The sequence below is a fragment of the Gobio gobio genome (assembly GCF_949357685.1).
Source record: "Gobio gobio genome assembly, chromosome: 7".
In the NCBI taxonomy this organism is placed as follows: Eukaryota; Metazoa; Chordata; class Actinopteri; order Cypriniformes; family Gobionidae; genus Gobio; species Gobio gobio.
The window spans coordinates 40368190-40387013 of NC_137103.1; the positions used below are offsets into that span (position 1 = coordinate 40368190).

Here is an 18824-nt window from a genome sequence, read left to right on the forward strand (position 1 = left end):
AGTCAGTTCATGCTATTTGAAGTTTCAGTTAATGGTGCAAATCTATGTTTAATATACTAAAGTGTTTCAATAACTAGAAAAATACACAACTGGAAATATTCCTTACAGTTGTAATGTAGCGTGAGTGAAAGTCTGAAGCCTCCTTTAGAAATGCCAGACCTGTATGTGAATCCACCACATCCTTTAAAAAAAGAAAAAAAGTATAAAAATGATTCATACACCAATATAACATCAAAGTCAGCATATAATGACTGACACTGCTAACAGAAGGAAAAAAAAAGCCCAATGTTAACTCCATTTGTGTGCAAAGAGGCTCTGGATTAGATTACAGAGAAAAAGCGAATCATTCTGTCCACTAGCAAAGGGTGATGTGTTGGTACAAGATGTGTGGAAATGTTAAAGGTATTAAACTTCTAAGAACAAAGGGTTGATTTTAAGGCCCAAGCTCAGTCTTTAGCTTGTGTCTCAGTTTCAGCCAGTATGGCTCACTGACTTTTCCCATCTAGTGCATTCTTCAGCAGAGAAGCAAAGATTTTTCTCATGCATGTTTCATAGTCAAATATTGGTATATATGCGTAAAAGGTGATAAATTACGACAACTTATTTTGGGGGAGGTGTGAGACTCTTTGACCCTTCCCCGTGTGAAATTAAACAATAGAAAAACCCATAAATCACTGCTGAAAAGGAGCAGACGGGAACAGGCCAATCTACTCCATAGCAATACTTTTTTCATTCATCAAAACGGTCAAAGCAATTGCTAAAGCTACACAATACAAATTAAAGTGCGGACGCCAGAATACATCTTCTCTACCGTGCACGGCCAATCCCGCCAGTGAATATAAATTATATGTCCATCACTGAACTCAAAGAATGCACTTCTACGCGCAACATTTGGAATTTTTCAAGTACATAAAAACAAGGAATGAGACCTGTGCGTGTCTGTGTTCTCAGTGGTAGGTTCAGTACTCTGTACCTGCAGGAATGGAATAAAGTCCTCTTGTTCCAAATAATTGCAGCCAGGCTTGGCCAGAAGGTGAAGAAATTTGGATGCGTCATCATGACAGGTCTGAAGCACTCTGTGGAGAGGAAACAGATGGTTTCAGGCTCCCGCTCACCCTTTCAAAGAACAATATGGTCTCCAAAACCTTTCACTTCAAATATGTGGCTTCGGATTAATGGAATCTACAAATGAGGCTCTGGAATTCACGCTCAGCCAGTTCTGATGTACAATGACGGACGAATAATGATTTAAAACAAGTTTTTTTTTTTACCTTTACAGACTCAGGGACCCCCCACCCAGATGCTCACGCAAAACAGGTACTCTAATAAATCACTAATGATCTCATTAAAAATATAAAATTATTTACATAAAAGTAGTTTAGATATTAGGTAATAATGTTTTTTTAAGGATTAATATCCATTATATTTCATATATCCGTTCACAGAACCCCTGCAGGATTTTCATAGACCCGCAGTTGAAAACGTAAGTGAGTGTATACAAGACAGCACCCCCCTCCAAAAACAAAAAAAACATCTGCAGGGACACCTAAAATAAACTGCAGTATCATACCAAAACTGTACACGGAGAGCTCACTGCACTTCAGCTCTTGATAAGAGGACATTCATGCACTTGTGTAGCTACTGACCACTGCAGACATTAATGTGAAAGGGCACTGTGAAGAGAACTATTGTCTTACTTTCGCCACATTGCCACAAACTTGTGAACGGACACATGTCCCCTCCTGTCTCCTCCGGCAGCATGGAACAATGGAGCTTTCCAATAGAGTGGGCACTCACAGGCCTGCAAAGAGACAAAAGTGTCATGCAGAAATAGACCTCAGGGTGACAAAATAGGTCAAGATACCACGCACTTCAAAACGAACGCTATATTTCTATCTAAACAATGAAGCGCCAAACAAAGATTCCGATTTTGAGATCTGGAAGTTACAGAAGAGTCATTTCTGCAACTCCATAATCATTCTCTCTTATACAAGCAATTCAGCACAATCAGAGGTTTCTGCTAAGTGCATGGACATTATGACTACATCTTTCACATGTGCCGTAGGAACTATAAATTGGACTAATTAGCAAAGATTATGTTTATAAATCATTCTGTTTAAATTCCTTCGTTTACCTAGACGGGTTCTCCTCAGGATAAATAATTCGACATATAAACAGCGGTGATATTTCTCCACTGTGTACAGGAAAATGTCTCACTTGTGAACAGTTATAAGTTAGTTACACAAACGAACAGTTTGCAGAGCAGGTAAAGATGGCACGTTACAAACCACACTTGCCTTGGCGACGAGCCCCATGTCTTTAATAGTGACTTTTTCATCAGGAAATTGAGAAAATATTTGTTCTATCTTGGAAATGAGATTGTCTATGTTGATGTTGGCCTGGGGCTGTCCTCGAGGGAAGTAGAACTTTGGAATGCTTTCACTTAAGGCTGGTGTAACGGGCTCCTCTTTCTTGGACTGCGCCTGCTGAAACAGACAGAAATAATCACCATTAGCCTCAAAACCCATCATGGGAGAGATGTATGGTTACTCTGAAAATTGCTGTGGGGAAGAGTTCTTGTGGTATAGTTAGTAGGCTGGAGTGTTGTTGCCGCAATGCCGACATTTTCATCCGGATTGCAGGTCCACTTTGTTCAGCCTTCCAAGGGACGGGGGTGCGTTGCAGTGCCCCTAACATACAACATGTTATATGCACGTGTGTATGAGACAGGGGAACACGGTCGCATTTGCAGCAGATATATGCTGCCCATCATAAATCAAAGCACGAGACAGACAGGGGTCGGAGGAGAAGACTGGAAAATGTGACATAATGGACAATATTCGTCTGTATTTGCAATACACGAGCCGCGGTTCAGCTGCGCGAGACAAACACTGCCAGTGTGAAAGCACAACGGGCACGCGCGGCTCCCGCTGCACATTTCACGGAGGAAAGCTTCCACAATCTTCGCGAGTTCAATGCAGGATTCGCACAACGGCTTGTCCTGAAAGATGGATTGAAAAACAGAAGCTGTTTACGGGCCACAACCTGTAAGTATGATTTATTTTTCGTCGATGTGTTTTCCTGTAATAGTTCGTATTGTTAATTGTACGTTGCAGCAAGAAGGAAGTACACAGATGACAACGCTGTTTGGCTGTGCAAACCAGTTTGTTAAATGTTCATTCATACTTAACGTTATCCGACAAAAAAGTAATGTTACAAACTTTTTTTAAATCCCAACAGCGAACTTGGAATTAGTGTAAATTATTCTTTGATTAGAGCTTTTATGTATCGTTTATCTACATGCTTGTTTATCTACAGGCATGCTAAACATGGTTCTGTGTTTGATTTGGCTACTATAGTAAAGCCAATGTTTAGTGTTCGTTTTGGGTTAATAGTTCTTGCGACAGATATTTGGCTATAATCGTTCTAAAAATACAAAAGTAACGGTGCCATTCAGTAGCGATCACTATAGATCCGCAGTCTTTACTCTTGAGGACTGAACAGGTTGAACAGGTTCTGCTTGATCATCTTCACTAAATTTGTCTGGGTCCGATTCGGGCTCAAATTGGTATGGTTTTATTGACGCCATTGTTTCTAATACTACCAAAGCACAGACTACCGGTAAAGGTAAGGGGCATGACATTTCCAAAAAACGTGCAATAGGCGGTTAGCGAATCACAACACACTGGGCCAACTAACCAATCCCAGCCCATTGTGTATTTTTGAGGGACCGGCTTCATAGAACCCGGAAACCATCAGACCGTTTTTTACAAGGAGGGACAGAGCAGTGTAGAATAAAAGTAAAATATGAAAAATAATGATTTTTTTTTTTTAAACGAAGCATGAACACGTTACAGTGCACCCCAAAAACACAATCAAAGCCTTCGAAAGAATGTGTTTTACCACCACTTTAAATAAAATAAAAAAATCAAATGGATGAAAAAAAATAAACTTTCCACCTTTTCATAGAAAAAAGGCCTAGGACATAATTGCCTTTGTTGTAATTATGAACAACTATGACTTTTGACTGGGTCTGGATGAACTTGAATTCAGAAAACTTTCTGCAGTGATACCCCATGTTTAATGTGGGTAGGCCAGAATACCTTTGTCAATTATTTAGCTAGCATGTTCTGAAAGAACAGTTTTAAACACCGCTGATAACAACTTGTGATGGATTGCATGTTCAGACTTGTAAACACAACGGTTGGATACAGATTAACTTAGTAGGATAAACAACATCAGAAAAACTATTGGATTGGTTAGACATTTTGTAATCAATCATTTAATTACACTGACTAAAAAAATAATCTAAAAGAGAGTTTATAAAAACACGAGGAAGAACAATCAGAGATAAATATTGGTGTTGGCTTGACAAAGTCATGCCTGGCTGACACGTTTAAGAAGTTAAAGCCTTGAAATTTGTAGAACAGGATGAATGACTGCAGAGTTGGGTGGGTACTGTAGTTTGAAAGCTCCAAGAAGAGCTAAACTTTTTTTTTTTTTAATTGTGGGGGACTTTGAGAAAACTTGACCCAAGTGTACACAATAGCAGTATGATATCTTTGTCCAATGACAAAACGTCCTTCATGCCCAAATGTTGTGAACACTTGTGGTTTAATTCCTAATAATACTGATTTTCCAAAGGCTCAGCTTCCCACAGTAACTTAAAACCTCAACTATTTGAGTGTCAAGCTGCAGCTGTGAAGATCTTGACCCCCTAGAACTTCCACACAGGAAAAAAAAAAAAACTCCAAAGCCACTTTCTAGAATAAGCAACTTTACACTGAACAAAACATATTTAGCGTTTCTGTATTAGACACATGTACATGTAGACTTCAGGCAACTTGACCTTTTCGTTTTATCTTGAGGGATGCAAATATTTTGAACATCAAGGCAATGAATTAGGTGGCAATATTTGGTGAAAATAGATGATGAAAAAAAGACATGAAATGTAATAATTAAATGGACATGGAGTGCGCTGCATTCACAAACGCATTTTATGCTATAGAAAGCAAGTGACTGCCCACTTCTTTAGTGGCCTTCGTTTCCAACATATTTTAACCAATTATTTTCTTCACTCGAATTTCAAATACTTAACATGGAATTGGACACAGCCATTTTTCTTCGCAGTAAGCAACACCTTCAGGAACTTTTACAAGTCTAAAAAAAATCTGATGACTTTATAAGCTTGGGTGTCATGCTGTAATCTTGACTGTTTACTTCTTCCGATAGATTAGTCATTACACTACCTCATCTCATTCTAGAGACATCTATATCATGTTCAGCTGTAAACCACTGCTACTAATCAGTAAAAACAGTGAGAAAGTTTTTGCAAAAAAACTAAGCTTTTGCTTTTAAAAACACCAACTTATAGTATCCTATATGAAAGTTTGGAAGCTTAACATATTTGGAAAGTCTCTCTCTGGTGTGGCATGGAGGGGATTCTACTCAGTGTAACCCACTGTGAGAGATGAATGCATTTAATCTAGCCATCTCCAGTCAGTGTCAGCCATGTCTATAAAAGGGAATGATCATCATCAACTCCAGCACAGGGCAGACAGAGCCTCCTGCTCAATCCTAAACACTTGGATGCTCTAAAAACACTGATAACCCTCCAGTCGAAGTTATTTAAAAAAAAAAAAGACAATTTCTGCTAAATGCCATGGCTATAAATCACACGTCATCGTCACTGAGACTGACAGCCAGCAATAATCCAACAAAAGCAGTTTGATGGTTTCACACAGAACATATAAGACAACCTGCCTGTCCTTGCTGAAAGGCTTTGAGCCTCTTCTTAAAGCGCGAGGGCAGCACAAAGTCGCAGCCGCGAGCCAGCAGCGCCAACTCCTTCCTCAGGTCAGGGTCCTGTCGTAAAGAGATCTCCTTCATTCTCATGCTGCTGTCAGCTAATGGAGCCAGCGTGGCAGACAGTATGCACTCAGGGGTCAGGATAATTTTGCTCAGTGACTGTCCCGCCACAGGACACTCCTCTGCCTGTCTTTATCAAAGCACCAGCTCTCTTAATGGTGAGCGGCAGCTGCTCTCCTCAGCCGTGCAGTAGCCTGAATCACAACGCTGCCTGTTGCTCCACACATCCAATAGTGGCTGGTAGAGGTCACAGTCCTATCCTGAAAAGTCACTGTGGATAGATAGGACGAGGGTGTTTGTGTGAGAGCGGTGGAGGTGGAGGGGGGTGGATCTGCCCTTTTCAGTGTGCATTCCACAGCTCTCATGGAGGTTATGTAAAGACACAAATCTGTTCACTTGGAACCCTGTGATTCTGTATACAGGAGATACAGCAGCTACCAAGGATGCAAATTCTCTGACCATTATTAATCAGCTATTAAAAAGATAGTTTATCCAAAAATGAAAATTCTGTCATCATTTACTCGCTCTCATTTTGTTTAAAAGCTGTGACTTACTTCCTTCTGTGGAACATAATTTACTTCGAAAAAGTAGTTTTTTTGACTATACAATGGAAGTATAGTCAAAAAATACTTCCATTGTATACTCTGTTGATACTCTGTTGACCAAGATGGCGGCGCGAGTAGATCGCGAGGCTCAGCGTCTCTCCAGATTCTGCAATTTTGCGGTATTTTTCCTGTTCTTCTCGGGTCTGTTCGCACAGAACAGTTGTGCCTTTACATCGTACACCCGCGCTGAGCTTTTGGATATTGGTTTGCGAATTTCCGACAGTTTTATGGACAATCTACAACTCCTTCCTGAGATCGCTAAGACACCGGTGACTCTGCACTCTACCCGGCCGGGCGGAAGTGCACGCAGACGGCGGCGTGATCGTAAACAAAGGCGAGGGAGACGTGGAGGAACGCGTGCTAAGCTAACGCTTACTCCTCATCGGCTCTCTTTACCCAGCATTTTCCTTGCCAATGTACGGTCGCTAGTGAACAAAATGGAGGAGATTCGACTCAGCATCACACACAGTAAGAAACTTTTGAACTGTAACGTCCTAATATTCACGGAAACCTGGTTAAACAGCGGAATACCGGACACCGCTATCGAGCTAGCGGGATGCCACACACTCCGGGCGGATAGAACATTAGATGGCTCTGGGAAGAGCAGAGGGGGTGGATTGTGCATTTATATTAACAAAGCTTGGTGCACAAACTCTGCTATTGTTGGGAGTCATTGTTCAGCTAACCTGGAGTTTCTCATGGTTAAATGTAGACCGTTTTATCTACCGCGGGAGTTCACCTCCACTATTATCACAGCAGCCTATATTCCACCCGATGCTGATGCCAAGCTTGCTATGAAAGAACTTCACGCAGCCATCAGTAAACAACAGACTGATCACCCGGAAGCTGCGTTTATTGTTGCAGGTGACTTTAATCACTCAAACTTAAAGTCAGTGCTACCCAAGTTTCACCAGCATGTTTCCTGCCACACCAGAGGAAACAAAACCTTAGACCATGTTTACACAAACATGGCCGGAGCTTACGTTGCGACACCCCTCCCCCACCTGGGACAGTCAGATCACCTCTCTTTGTTTCTCAGACCCAAATATTCACCCCTCATCAACCGCGTGAAGCCATCAATGAAAACCATCAAGGTGTGGCCTGCGGGGGCAGACTCCACACTCCAGGAAAGGTTTCTAAACACAGACTGGAGTATGTTTGCTTCTCAAGCCACCAGTGGCGCTCACACGGACATTGACTCCTACACCTCCTCAGTATTGGATCATATCAATACCACCATCGACAGTGTTACAACCCAGAAACAGATCACCACATACCCAAATCAGAAGCCTTGGATGAACAGGGAAGTACGACTCCTGCTGAAGTCACGCAATACTGCCTTCAGATCAGGAGATGCACAAGCCTACAGCGCATCCAGGGCAAACCTGAAGAGGGGCATCAAAAAGGCCAAGCACTGCTACAAGCTTAAGATTGAGGGTCACTTTTCCAACTCTGACCCTCGACGCATGTGGCAGGGCATCCAGGCCATCAGTGACTACAAACCCCCCCACTCCACCCCCGCAGCCACTGATGTCAACTTCCTGAATGAGCTAAATTACTTTTATGCTCGTTTTGAAAGAGACAACAGAGAAACTGCCACCAAGCTCAAACCCTCAGCTGACCACCCACCAATCACACTCTCCACCACAGATGTCTGCAAGGCACTGAGCCGGATCAGCGCGCACAAGGCTGCTGGACCAGACAACATCCCTGGACGTGTGCTCAGGGCATGTGCGGAGCAGCTCGCTGGGGTTTTTACAGACATTTTCAACCTGTCTCTCGCCCAAGCAGCTGTACCATCATGCTTTAAACGCACTTCCATTGTGCCAGTGCCGAAACACTCCAGCCCGAGGTGCCCTAATGACTACCGCCCTGTAGCACTCACACCCATCATTATGAAGTGCTTTGAGCGGCTGGTCCTGGAACACCTAAAAGACTCTATACCATCCACATTGGACTCACACCAGTTTGCCTACCGCAGCAATAGGAGCACAGAGGATGCAGTTTCCATGGCACTGCACTCTGTGCTCACCCATCTGGACAGTAAAAACACTTATGCACGCATGCTGTTTGTTGACTTCAGCTCAGCATTCAACACTGTCATCCCATCCAAGTTAATTGCCAAACTTGGAGACCTGGGCATCAACACTTCAATGTGTAACTGGATTTTGGACTTCCTAACTGACAGACCCCAGAATGTTCGATCAGGATCCACCTGCTCCACATCCATCACTCTTAACACTGGTGTACCACAGGGCTGTGTGCTAAGTCCGTTTCTCTACTCCCTCTTCACCTCCGACTGCAAGCCTGTGTATGGAACTAATTCCATCGTCAAGTTTGCGGACGACACTACGGTGATTGGTCTCATCAGCAACAACGATGAGACTGCCTACAGGGAAGAGATCCAGCACCTGGCCACATGGTGCGCTGATAATAACCTGCTCCTCAACACCACCAAAACGAAGGAGCTCATTGTGGACTTCAGGAAGGAGTCAAGAGGCACACACGACACCATCCACATCAATGGAATGGCTGTTGAGCGTGTCTCCAGTTTCAAGTTCCTGGGGACCCACATCTCGGCGGACATGTCGTGGACGACCAACACCTCCAGCCTGGTCAAGAAGGCTCACCAGCGCCTCTTCTTCCTGAGGACACTGAGGAAGAATCAGCTCTCCTCGGCTATCCTGGTGAACTTCTACCGCTGCGCAATAGAAAGCATCCTGACCAACTGTGTGGCAGTGTGGTATGGGAGCTGCTCTGTTGCGGAGCGCAAGGCACTGCAGCGGGTGGTGAAAACTGCCCAGCGCATCACAGGGACTCCACTGCCTGCCATCGAACACATCCAGAGGAAACGCTGCCTGCATCGAGCTCGCAGCATCCTCAAGGACTCCTCTCACCCAGCCCACAGACTGTTTTCTCTCCTGCCCTCCGGCAGGCGTTTCAGGATCCACCGGACCAGGACCAGCAGACTTAAGAACAGTTTTTTCCCCAGAGCTGTCTCTTTATTGAACTCAAACCCCCGTTGATCCACTTCCCTCATAAACTGATAACTCTCCTACCTCACATCCACCTTCACTTTGTTATTTGCACTACTGACTGTTTATTACAGTAACAACTGTTTACTTATGCATTCTGCACCACCATACCGTAACTGGATTATGCTCATCTGCACTGCCGACTGTATTTACAGTAACAATGTTTACATTTGCATTTTGCACCATACTTCTAACTGGAATATGCAACCACTTTCCACTGCACTTTTACACTTTCTTTCGGATAGCTCTGTCCATAATTTATTGTACTAACTTAATCCACTGCTATATTCCTCATATTAGCCTAACATATTATTGTATACCTCTAACTGTAAAATTCTGTTCAAGTAATAACCGTCTGTATATTTATTCATAGTACATAGTCACCTGTAAATTCTGTTTATAGTAATAGCCATCTGTATATTTATTCATAGTACATATTCACCTGTAAATTCTGTTTATAGTAATAGCCATCTGTATATTTATTCACTGTATATATTCATCTGTAAATTCAGTTCTACTTATAGTAATAACCATCTCTCTACTTATACATATTTATATATATTCAGAACATTTTTATGTCCTGCACTTACGCAACCATTGTATATATCCTGCACTTGCTGCTATTGCACTTCTGGTTAGACCTAAACTGCATTTCGTTGCCTTGTACTTGTACTTGTGTAATGACAATAAAGTTGAATCTAATCTAATCTAATCTAAGTCAGTGGGCATATACATTGTTTGGTTCCCAATATTCTTCAGAATAATTTTTTTTGTGTGTACAGCAGAAAAGTCATACATCCCTTTAACTAGTGGTGCAACGGATCACAAAACTCACGGTTCGGATCGACTACGGATCATGAGTCACGGATCGGATCATTTTTCGATCAGAATAAAAGGGGGAGGAGACTATTTTTATTTGCTTTCCATTTATTACATAAAACTTTTGGTGTTAACATAACCTATATGGTTTATAGGTTAACATGGAACTTTTGGTGTTAACAAAAAAACGCACTACACTTAAACAATGTTTTATTGAATTCATTACTTTGTATTTATATAGCCTAATACCTACTTTAGATGTATATATTACGTTGCTCATGCAAATTGCAAAACAGACATTAGACTATATGTTAAAATAACAAACATTTTAAATTAAAATTTACGCTTTTCTTTCGTTTTTAAATCTTTTCACAAGAAATCCTGCAGGTCATAAAGAACTTTGTTTTTCCACCTCCAAGAAAGGACAGGTGCTATCCATTATTTCTTCTTGTTTAAGGCCGTTTTCCTTGCTTTACTCGAGGTAAAAAGCTGTGTGTTGACTTTGAAACAGAGTAGACTTACATTATATGCATCTGTGGTGGAATTAATAGATTTTCGCATCGATACATGTTTGTTTTAATGCGGATGCGCTGTCACTTTAATTCAGCGCCAGCACATCAAAAAATAGACTCAGTGCGGAAACGATCAGCACAGCTGTATACGCGCTCCTTGAACGCACTGACGGACCGAAGCCGCGTGCAGGATCCGTTTACATGGGTACGGAAAAAATACGCACCGCATACGCAAACGGAGTATGTGTGAAACGGGCGTCAGCAGGTGCCATGCTCGATGTAAGCGCCACTTTCATACGGCTTTCTCGTGCCACAGTGCCTATACATACTGTTACAGATTTGTCCACACCCTTCTTCCGTCATCATTATATTTTACGGGGAAGCCAAAATGCTCCCATACACGTGATTTGAATGACGCAGGAGGCTTTTCAAGTTCTTCTACTTCTCGGCTAGCCACTGTGTTGACTGATTAACATGCCCTATTCACGTGAACACGTGTTTCTCTGAAACTCCGCATCGAGTTTAAAGGAACGAGATCACTTAAAAAGCAATATCGGCAGAAAAACTGTCTTTTAGTCTGCGATCGCTAAACAATTCAGATTAATCCACAAGTTAAAAAAAAAAAGCACAATAAATCCGCGGGTCACGTGCGTGCCGTACCGTGGGTCGTGATCCGTACGGATCAACTGCGATCCGTTACACCCCTACCTTTAACTGCTAAGCCTTCAATCAAATAAATGATCCAAAAGACATGACATTAGCTAAATATGTTTTTATCAAAAAGAGCTAAATATCTTCGTCCTTAGACTACATACTGTTGTGTAATCTCATTCCACAGATTCCTTGAAACATGGTTGAAATGCGGGGCTGTAGGATGTTTGTGGTACTGCATTGTAATCTAGCAGGATTTTTAATTTTAAAGGGCACCTATTACGCAAAATCCACTTTTACATGATGTTTAAACATTAATGTGTGTTGACAGTGTGTGCAAACAACCATCCTATAACGATAAAAATCCACCCAGTATATTTTTTTTTAATCCCCAAAAATCATAAGCAGTGTTTCAGCACAAGCTGTTCTCAGATTCTCGGCAGTGTGACATCACACTGCAAAGGCCCGCCCGCAAGGTTTGACTGACACTGCCATTTTAACATAGACCCACCCTGTGAGACCTGTATGCAATCCGCCATTGTTGAGAGATGTATATCGTCGCTGCCCGATGAAACTCACGTATGTCCAAAATGGTTACTTTTCAGGAAGTGAAAAAAACACAGTATTTCAAAAGCAGTTGAATGTAGCGTTGTCATACTTGGTATGGCATCTTTACATGTAACCATATTCTTGCCAGTGTAATGATATAATCCACATTTGACCAAAATTGAGTTTAAATGGAAATACGTGCATATTTTACAGTAACGGTGGTCGATATGCGTTCTTCCGATCATTAATTAGAATGGCTAAGTTGTTTCATATTGACAGAGGAATACGTGCTGGACATTCTCAGCCTCTGGCAAGCGGTGATAGCAGTATGAGTGAGGCATGTTCTAGTGATAATCATGACAGTAGAATTACAGGCTATAATTTGATCAGTTTATCTAAGAAAAAAAAAGTTTGAATCTTATCAATGAGACCAAGTTTATTTACATACTAGCAAGCAAACTAATCTGTGAAGAACTAGATTAGAACTAAACTGTGGAGAGCTTCTATGTCGTACTTTCAGCTATCCAGTGCTGAGCTTCGATGAAACTTCACGAGACCGGCGAGATGCTTCCACAGGGCGGGAGATACGCGGCGTGATTGACAGCTTTGACACCAAATGGATATACGTGAAAATCAGATGACATGATTTCACAACTTTTCATTGGCCATTTAGATATATGAAGCATACTGTATATGGAAATGAACCTGGACATTCAATCCGTCAAAAAATCTCAAATTCGGCAAAATGGACATACGTGGTTTTCCTCGGACAGCGACGATATGCTAAGCGCTCTTCTAAAGACGGGGCGGGGATATGCAGCTCATTTACATTTAAAGCGGTACACACCAAAACAGCGCTTTTTGCTGACAGGCCTCAAAATGACATTTTCAACTCATTATAATTAATTATCTGTGGGATATTTTGTGCTGAAACTTCACAGACACATTTTGGGGACACCCAAGACCAATTTGACATCTTGTAAAAAGGGGCATAATAGGTGCCCTTTAAACTCCAGTGGTCACCCATACAAACATTTGCCCAGCAAGGCGAATTTAATTCAATGCATTCTAAGTTTTGTACTTTTATAAGATAAGAGCTGAATGCACTTTGCAACTGAAACGTGCAACATCAACCAATCATCTGCGTGGGCTGACTCAGAGCCATAGAGAGACAGAGTTGCGACAACTCCATAGACTCCAATGGAACGTTTTTTTTTACAGCAATGGCGGCTCGCGGAGACTCTCAATAGTTCCCGGAAGTAGCAGCCACGCCATAGAGAACAGCAGAACAGACCGTTTGTGATGCACTTTTAAAAGGTAAGACGTTTAATCAGTAAGATTTTAAATGATCAGCACATTTTAATCAAAATAACTTGTACATTAAAGCCTGCTTGTGTAGATTATTCATCATTAAAAAAAAAATATATATATTTTAAAAACAACATCGCTGTAACTACATACTCATGCTACATACACATGTCGATGTGTAATAAAATTATTGAAAATTAATGCATTTATTGACTATTAATTACCAAAAAGCGCAGTTCTGTCACTGTGACTATCAATTTGAATTGCCCGTCAAAGCACTTCCTGGAACTATTCGAGGTCTACATGAATCACGTGACTATCAAGCGTTTTGAACTTCCGTTGTCGCAACTCTCTCTCTCTATGGCTCTGGGCTGACTGAGACAGTGTAGGATATTAGAGGAAAAGCACAGATTGCAGACAACTATGGACCCATTCTGAATCTAAATCACTGCAGGCTATATAGAGGATGTAAAACATCTTAAAACAATACGCACTCAGGCTTGACAGTGTAAGCAAGCAATTTGCAACTACAAATGTGTGAATAGATGTGTGTGAATAAAAAGGGATTGAGATTAGGGATGAGTACCAAAAACCGGTATTAAATGAGCCAAAAAATTTGCTAAATTATGAAAGAAAAAAAACCCAGTATCGATAAACTCAGACAAAAAAGTTTAGTCTGGTTACAGCATACACCTTCCGTATTCAACTTACGATGAAAGTGTAACGCCTCTCGAAGATCAAAATGCTTGTGCATTTTTAATAGAACTCCAACTGTATTCATAGGGGAAGAATATCATATACACCTAGGATGGCTTGAGGGTGAGTAAACCATGGGGTTTAACTTCTGTCATTTCACGTTTAAGATTGGCAAAATGCCATTTATTGTTGAAATTTTGTGATCAAATGAAAAGAATTTGAAAGCGGAGACTTTGTTTCTTATCAGAAAAAACTAAGCACAAAGCTCTTTGCGTTTATTGGATGGGGCACGCTACAAATAAAGTTTGGTGCAAGGTTATTTTCGTGAACGAAATCTGAGACTAAAACAATCGGTCAAAAACATTTTCTAAACTGAAATAAAAATAAATGTCATAATTTGAAAAACTAAACTAACAACAGTTACTGAAAAACGAAATAGTTAGCATAAAAATCAGTTAAGTACACTGTATGAGTGGTTTCATCATGGTCACCTGGCTTCCCTATCTTTGTCCATTTTACCACTCTTCAGGGCTCCTTTTTTGTTGATCTTGTTTGTTTTTTGCTTGTATTTTTCTTTGCTACACTTACACTGGAGCCACAGTAAATTACATAACATGCATACACTTTACTCTACATTACTGATGGCTACATTAGCACTCGTTTGCTAAAGTTTCTATTTCGTTAATAGACCTTGAGTTAAATTTAACAACCGTGTGAGTCTCATCCTTTGTTGCGACATTTGGTTAACACATTCCATTCCCTCTATTAGAGCTGATTAGGAACAGTTTAGAGCTTAACAAATATAGCATTCCTGTGAAATAAATACATCAACAAAAAAAAAGATCTAACAGAAACAGAGTAATTCAAAATCAGATAACACAGCAGCACAGTCTTCACTGTATAAATTAAATATAGATTAATCCTACTAAATAGCAATGAGTGATTTTCTGTTTGTCTTTGTTTGATTTACATCAATGACAGATGCCTGCAGAAATATTAGGCTGCTGTCATTTTAAGAGTGATTGCATGAATCCAATACTTGACACACATGCAAATATTTCCCAACTGTTTATGTTCACTTAAGACAGAAATTGTCTCGCAAGTTTTGCGTCATATGATTGGCTCTTCTGATCGGCCTTTATAGAGACCATCGATCAAACTATATAAAGCAATTAGCGCCCGATCAATCGGAGCACCCTCATGATTTGCGTGTAATAGCACTCGTGTGTAAATATGTAACTTGGCGTATGCACTAAACAGCTGCTTATTGCAAAACTACATTTAACAAATAGTCGAATAAATAAGTCTAGTTTCCATCTACATCCCCAAGGTCAATTTAAATCCCGTATAGCAGAACACAAAGCCTGAAATTGCCCTCCTTGAAATGCAAAAAAATTCTACCGCCTATGTTTTGTTTATTTTGCTTCCCAAGGCTACAGCTTCCAGCCATTCTGTGGCTTATTATAGATGACAAGTCTTAGTTAGTAGCACAGCGTGGAAGTATTGAATTCAAAGAATGATGGCTGAAGCAGTTGAGGACTATTAAAAGACCCAAGATGCTCTGTTTGGGCAACCCCAAGAAACAAATGCATCTTTAGTCCTTTAACAAACATCCGTTCCCAGACTGACTGCAATTACATCAATTCCTTCTAACTGTGTTGATCCAAAGAAACTCAGCCTCTGAGGCTGGGCGTTGTGCATCTGAAAATCCTTTTCTTACGAACATATAGTACTGGAACTAATTGGATTAATAAAAGCAGACTTTAGAGACAACTGATCTGCCATAAAAGTGAGTGAATATGCACCGAAGGATTGGAACCAGAGCATCTAACAAACAAAGTGCTGCAAAAATAAAGCCCTGCCTGGCTTAAATAAGTATTTTTAGATGTCAGATCATCGAGTCCACATTCTTCCACTCATTCCAGTATAAACAGTTCCTGTTGTCATCCAATGGCAGGATACTGCACACATTTGATAAGCCTAATTTTAACTAACTGCTTTTGTTGTACTTTGCTCATCAGTCTATTAAAGAAATATGGAAAAACAACAAAGGGCTAAACTCCCTTGTGAACTTGTCAATATTTTTGTTTGTCATTGGGTCAATTGGAAAGTTTTCGTCTAACAGCACTTTCCCCTCCATTTGGCTCAGTGTTCGTGCTGCACGTAAAACAACTCTCCACTGTCAGAGTAAGCTGGTACTAACAGAACGAGAAAAAGATCTGCCTGAACAAGAGGTGGCAGCTGTCCTTGCAGACAGTGCCAATTTCCAAACAAAGCTGTGTCCAGTCAGTAGAGCCAAGTGGTTGAAGAGAGGATGACCAGTAAGGCAAAAGTGGGGAGCGCTAACAAACATGCTACAATTCAAATGCTGGAGGGGAGAAAAATATAAACACTATGTGATAACTGTTCAGATCAAAGGAAGCTATAAGAGTTATGAAACTGCTAACAAAAGTCAAACCAAACTTCCAATCCATTTGCAGCTGCATACCATTCGAACATAAAAGAGATGGAGAAGAACCAAAATGAGACTTCATCCAGGCAGAAATGTGCATCAAGAAGTACAAAATGCTCTTGATTTCTAAAACACAACTTGATAATAATCAACACTTCTGACAAAAATGGATTCTTTTAATTATCCATACTTTAAAGGGTAGACACTAAACTGTAGGGATGGTACACGCAGAAGGCATTTTGGGCCCAAAAACAGGAAGGAAGACAGCACAATTGAAAATAAATGGCCAAAATGCATTAATTGTTCAATTCAAATGCATTTACACAACAACATCGTTTTAGGGGCCTGAAAACGCAAACTTTTGAAAACGGAATTCTAAGTCTTTGAAAAAGATACCATTAAAGTCTCTATGTAAACTACAAAAATGCATTTCCCCCCGTTTTAAGTCAATCGTTGTCATGTAAACATAACCTTTTAGAAAATTTTAATATATACAAAAACATGTAAAAATCTAATCTCACTAAGTAGGCAAACTCTGTACCTTAGACATGAACATAAATACCATTCACACACTTTTTTTTGTATATTACATTTAGAACATTAAAATATAGAAAATAAGAGAAAAAGGTCAAATTAATTTAATTAATGAAGAAATGTCTCACCAAGCAGGCAAGTTCTCTACCTTTGATATGAACTTAAATAACAAACATATATCAGTTAATTACATATCTTATATTTTTCCTGAAGGCAACATGCTTCAAAGGGTTAGTTCGCCCAAAAATGAAAATTCTGTCATTACTTACTTACCCTCATGTCGTTGAACACCCGTAAGACCTTTGTTCATCTTCGGAACACAAATTAAGATATTTTTGTTGAAATCTGATGGCCCAGAAAGGCCTCCATTGGCAGCAATGTAATTTGCACTCACAAGACTGATAAAAGGTACTAAAGACGTCATTACAAGGTCCATCTCACTACAGTGGTTCTACAATCAAGGCTCGACATTAATGCTTGTCCGCTTGTCTGGGACAAGTGGATTTTTTAAAGGGGCAAGTGAAAGAGAATTTTACTTGCCCGACGGAAAAGTATCCTGATTAAAACGTCAAAAAATAACTAGGGAATCACCAAAATGCAAGAATGATTCTGCATTAATTTAGTGTAAGTGGCGACCGATGGTGGATATAATATATAACGTACTGACGGCAACAAGGTTATGATGTTCACGCTCGCGCAGCCTCTCAAGGAGAAAATCGAAAACAAATGAGCGCCGCTCACACAGAGAAACTCAGTTAACATACACGGTTAAAATTACAAATTGTGTTTTTATATTTATAACGTGATGTTGTTTAACTGTATCATGAGCAAGAGTGCTGTTTTCCTGAATATCATCACGACTGAACATGACACGAATTTCATACACCAGTTCCATAAACAATTAATTAACATTAAGTCACTTACATTTTAAATGCAATATTGACTGTTTTTGTTTATTTCAGCAGCGAAAATAGTTCCAAACAAAGATCACAACAGAACCATAACGCATGTCACAGCAATGGTGAGTTACTGAATGATTCAGCGTTTGAATAATGAATCGGTTGAATCAAAGTTTCAATGAACCGTTCATGAACAACTGCCTCATTCTACTGGCGGTTTAGTTTCATTTTTAAACATTCTTTCCAACATTTCTTATTTTTTTAATTCAAAAATATTAAAAATAATCATTACATTTAGTTAATGCAGTTGTAATTTTTCAGTGTAAATTTTATTTAATTGGTAACAGCCCTATAGTGTCTGATTCTAATTTAATTTATAGATCAAATTTAAAAATATAAAATGAAAGCTAAAGCATAGCCTAAATTTAATAAAATGCCTTTTATAAAAAGGTAAAAATATCACAATTGTGCAGATTTAAAAATGTCAAAGCTGATTAAACACTGGTCAGAGTATTGCTTCAGAATAAATTATATTTAAAACAAAAAACATTTCCAGACAAGCAAATGTTTTACTCGGACAAGTGAGTGACAGATTTACTTGTCCGAAGGACAAGCATGTGAACAGGCTTAATGTCGAGCCCTGACAATAATTTTATGAAGCGACGAGAATAGTTTTTGTGCGAAAAAAAAAAACCAAAAAAAAAAAAAAACCAAAAGACTTTATTCAACAGGTGCTTGTCTTTTGTCTAGGCCTCAGACGTTAATTCACGAAGCACCACGACACATGCGAGAGAATATGACGTAGAGCCGGCGTTCGGGCATCCAGGAAATGCACACTTTAGCCCCATTTTGAGCACTACGCCAAGACCTAAAGCACGATCAATGTAGAATTCAAC

At 40.1% G+C, this 18824-nt stretch overlaps 1 protein-coding gene across 5 annotated transcripts in view; it reads right to left on the reverse strand.

Annotated features, from left to right (window-relative positions):
* Positions 1 to 18824, reverse strand: part of ppp2r3b (protein phosphatase 2, regulatory subunit B'', beta) — a 95507-nt gene that overhangs the window by 7197 nt on the left and 69486 nt on the right. For 2 of the 5 annotated variants that reach the window (XM_079821953.1, XM_079821954.1), the window contains 4 exons: positions 2298 to 2486; positions 1698 to 1801; positions 974 to 1076; positions 107 to 181 (listed from right to left, as the gene is read on the reverse strand). In XM_079821953.1, coding sequence (XP_079678079.1) covers positions 107 to 181; positions 974 to 1076; positions 1698 to 1801; positions 2298 to 2486 — 471 coding nt within the window. Of the gene's footprint in view, positions 1 to 106; positions 182 to 973; positions 1077 to 1697; positions 1802 to 2297; positions 2487 to 5763; positions 6110 to 18824 lie in introns of those variants that run through there. The other 3 variants (XM_079821957.1, XM_079821956.1, XM_079821955.1) reach the window with 3 other exon arrangements.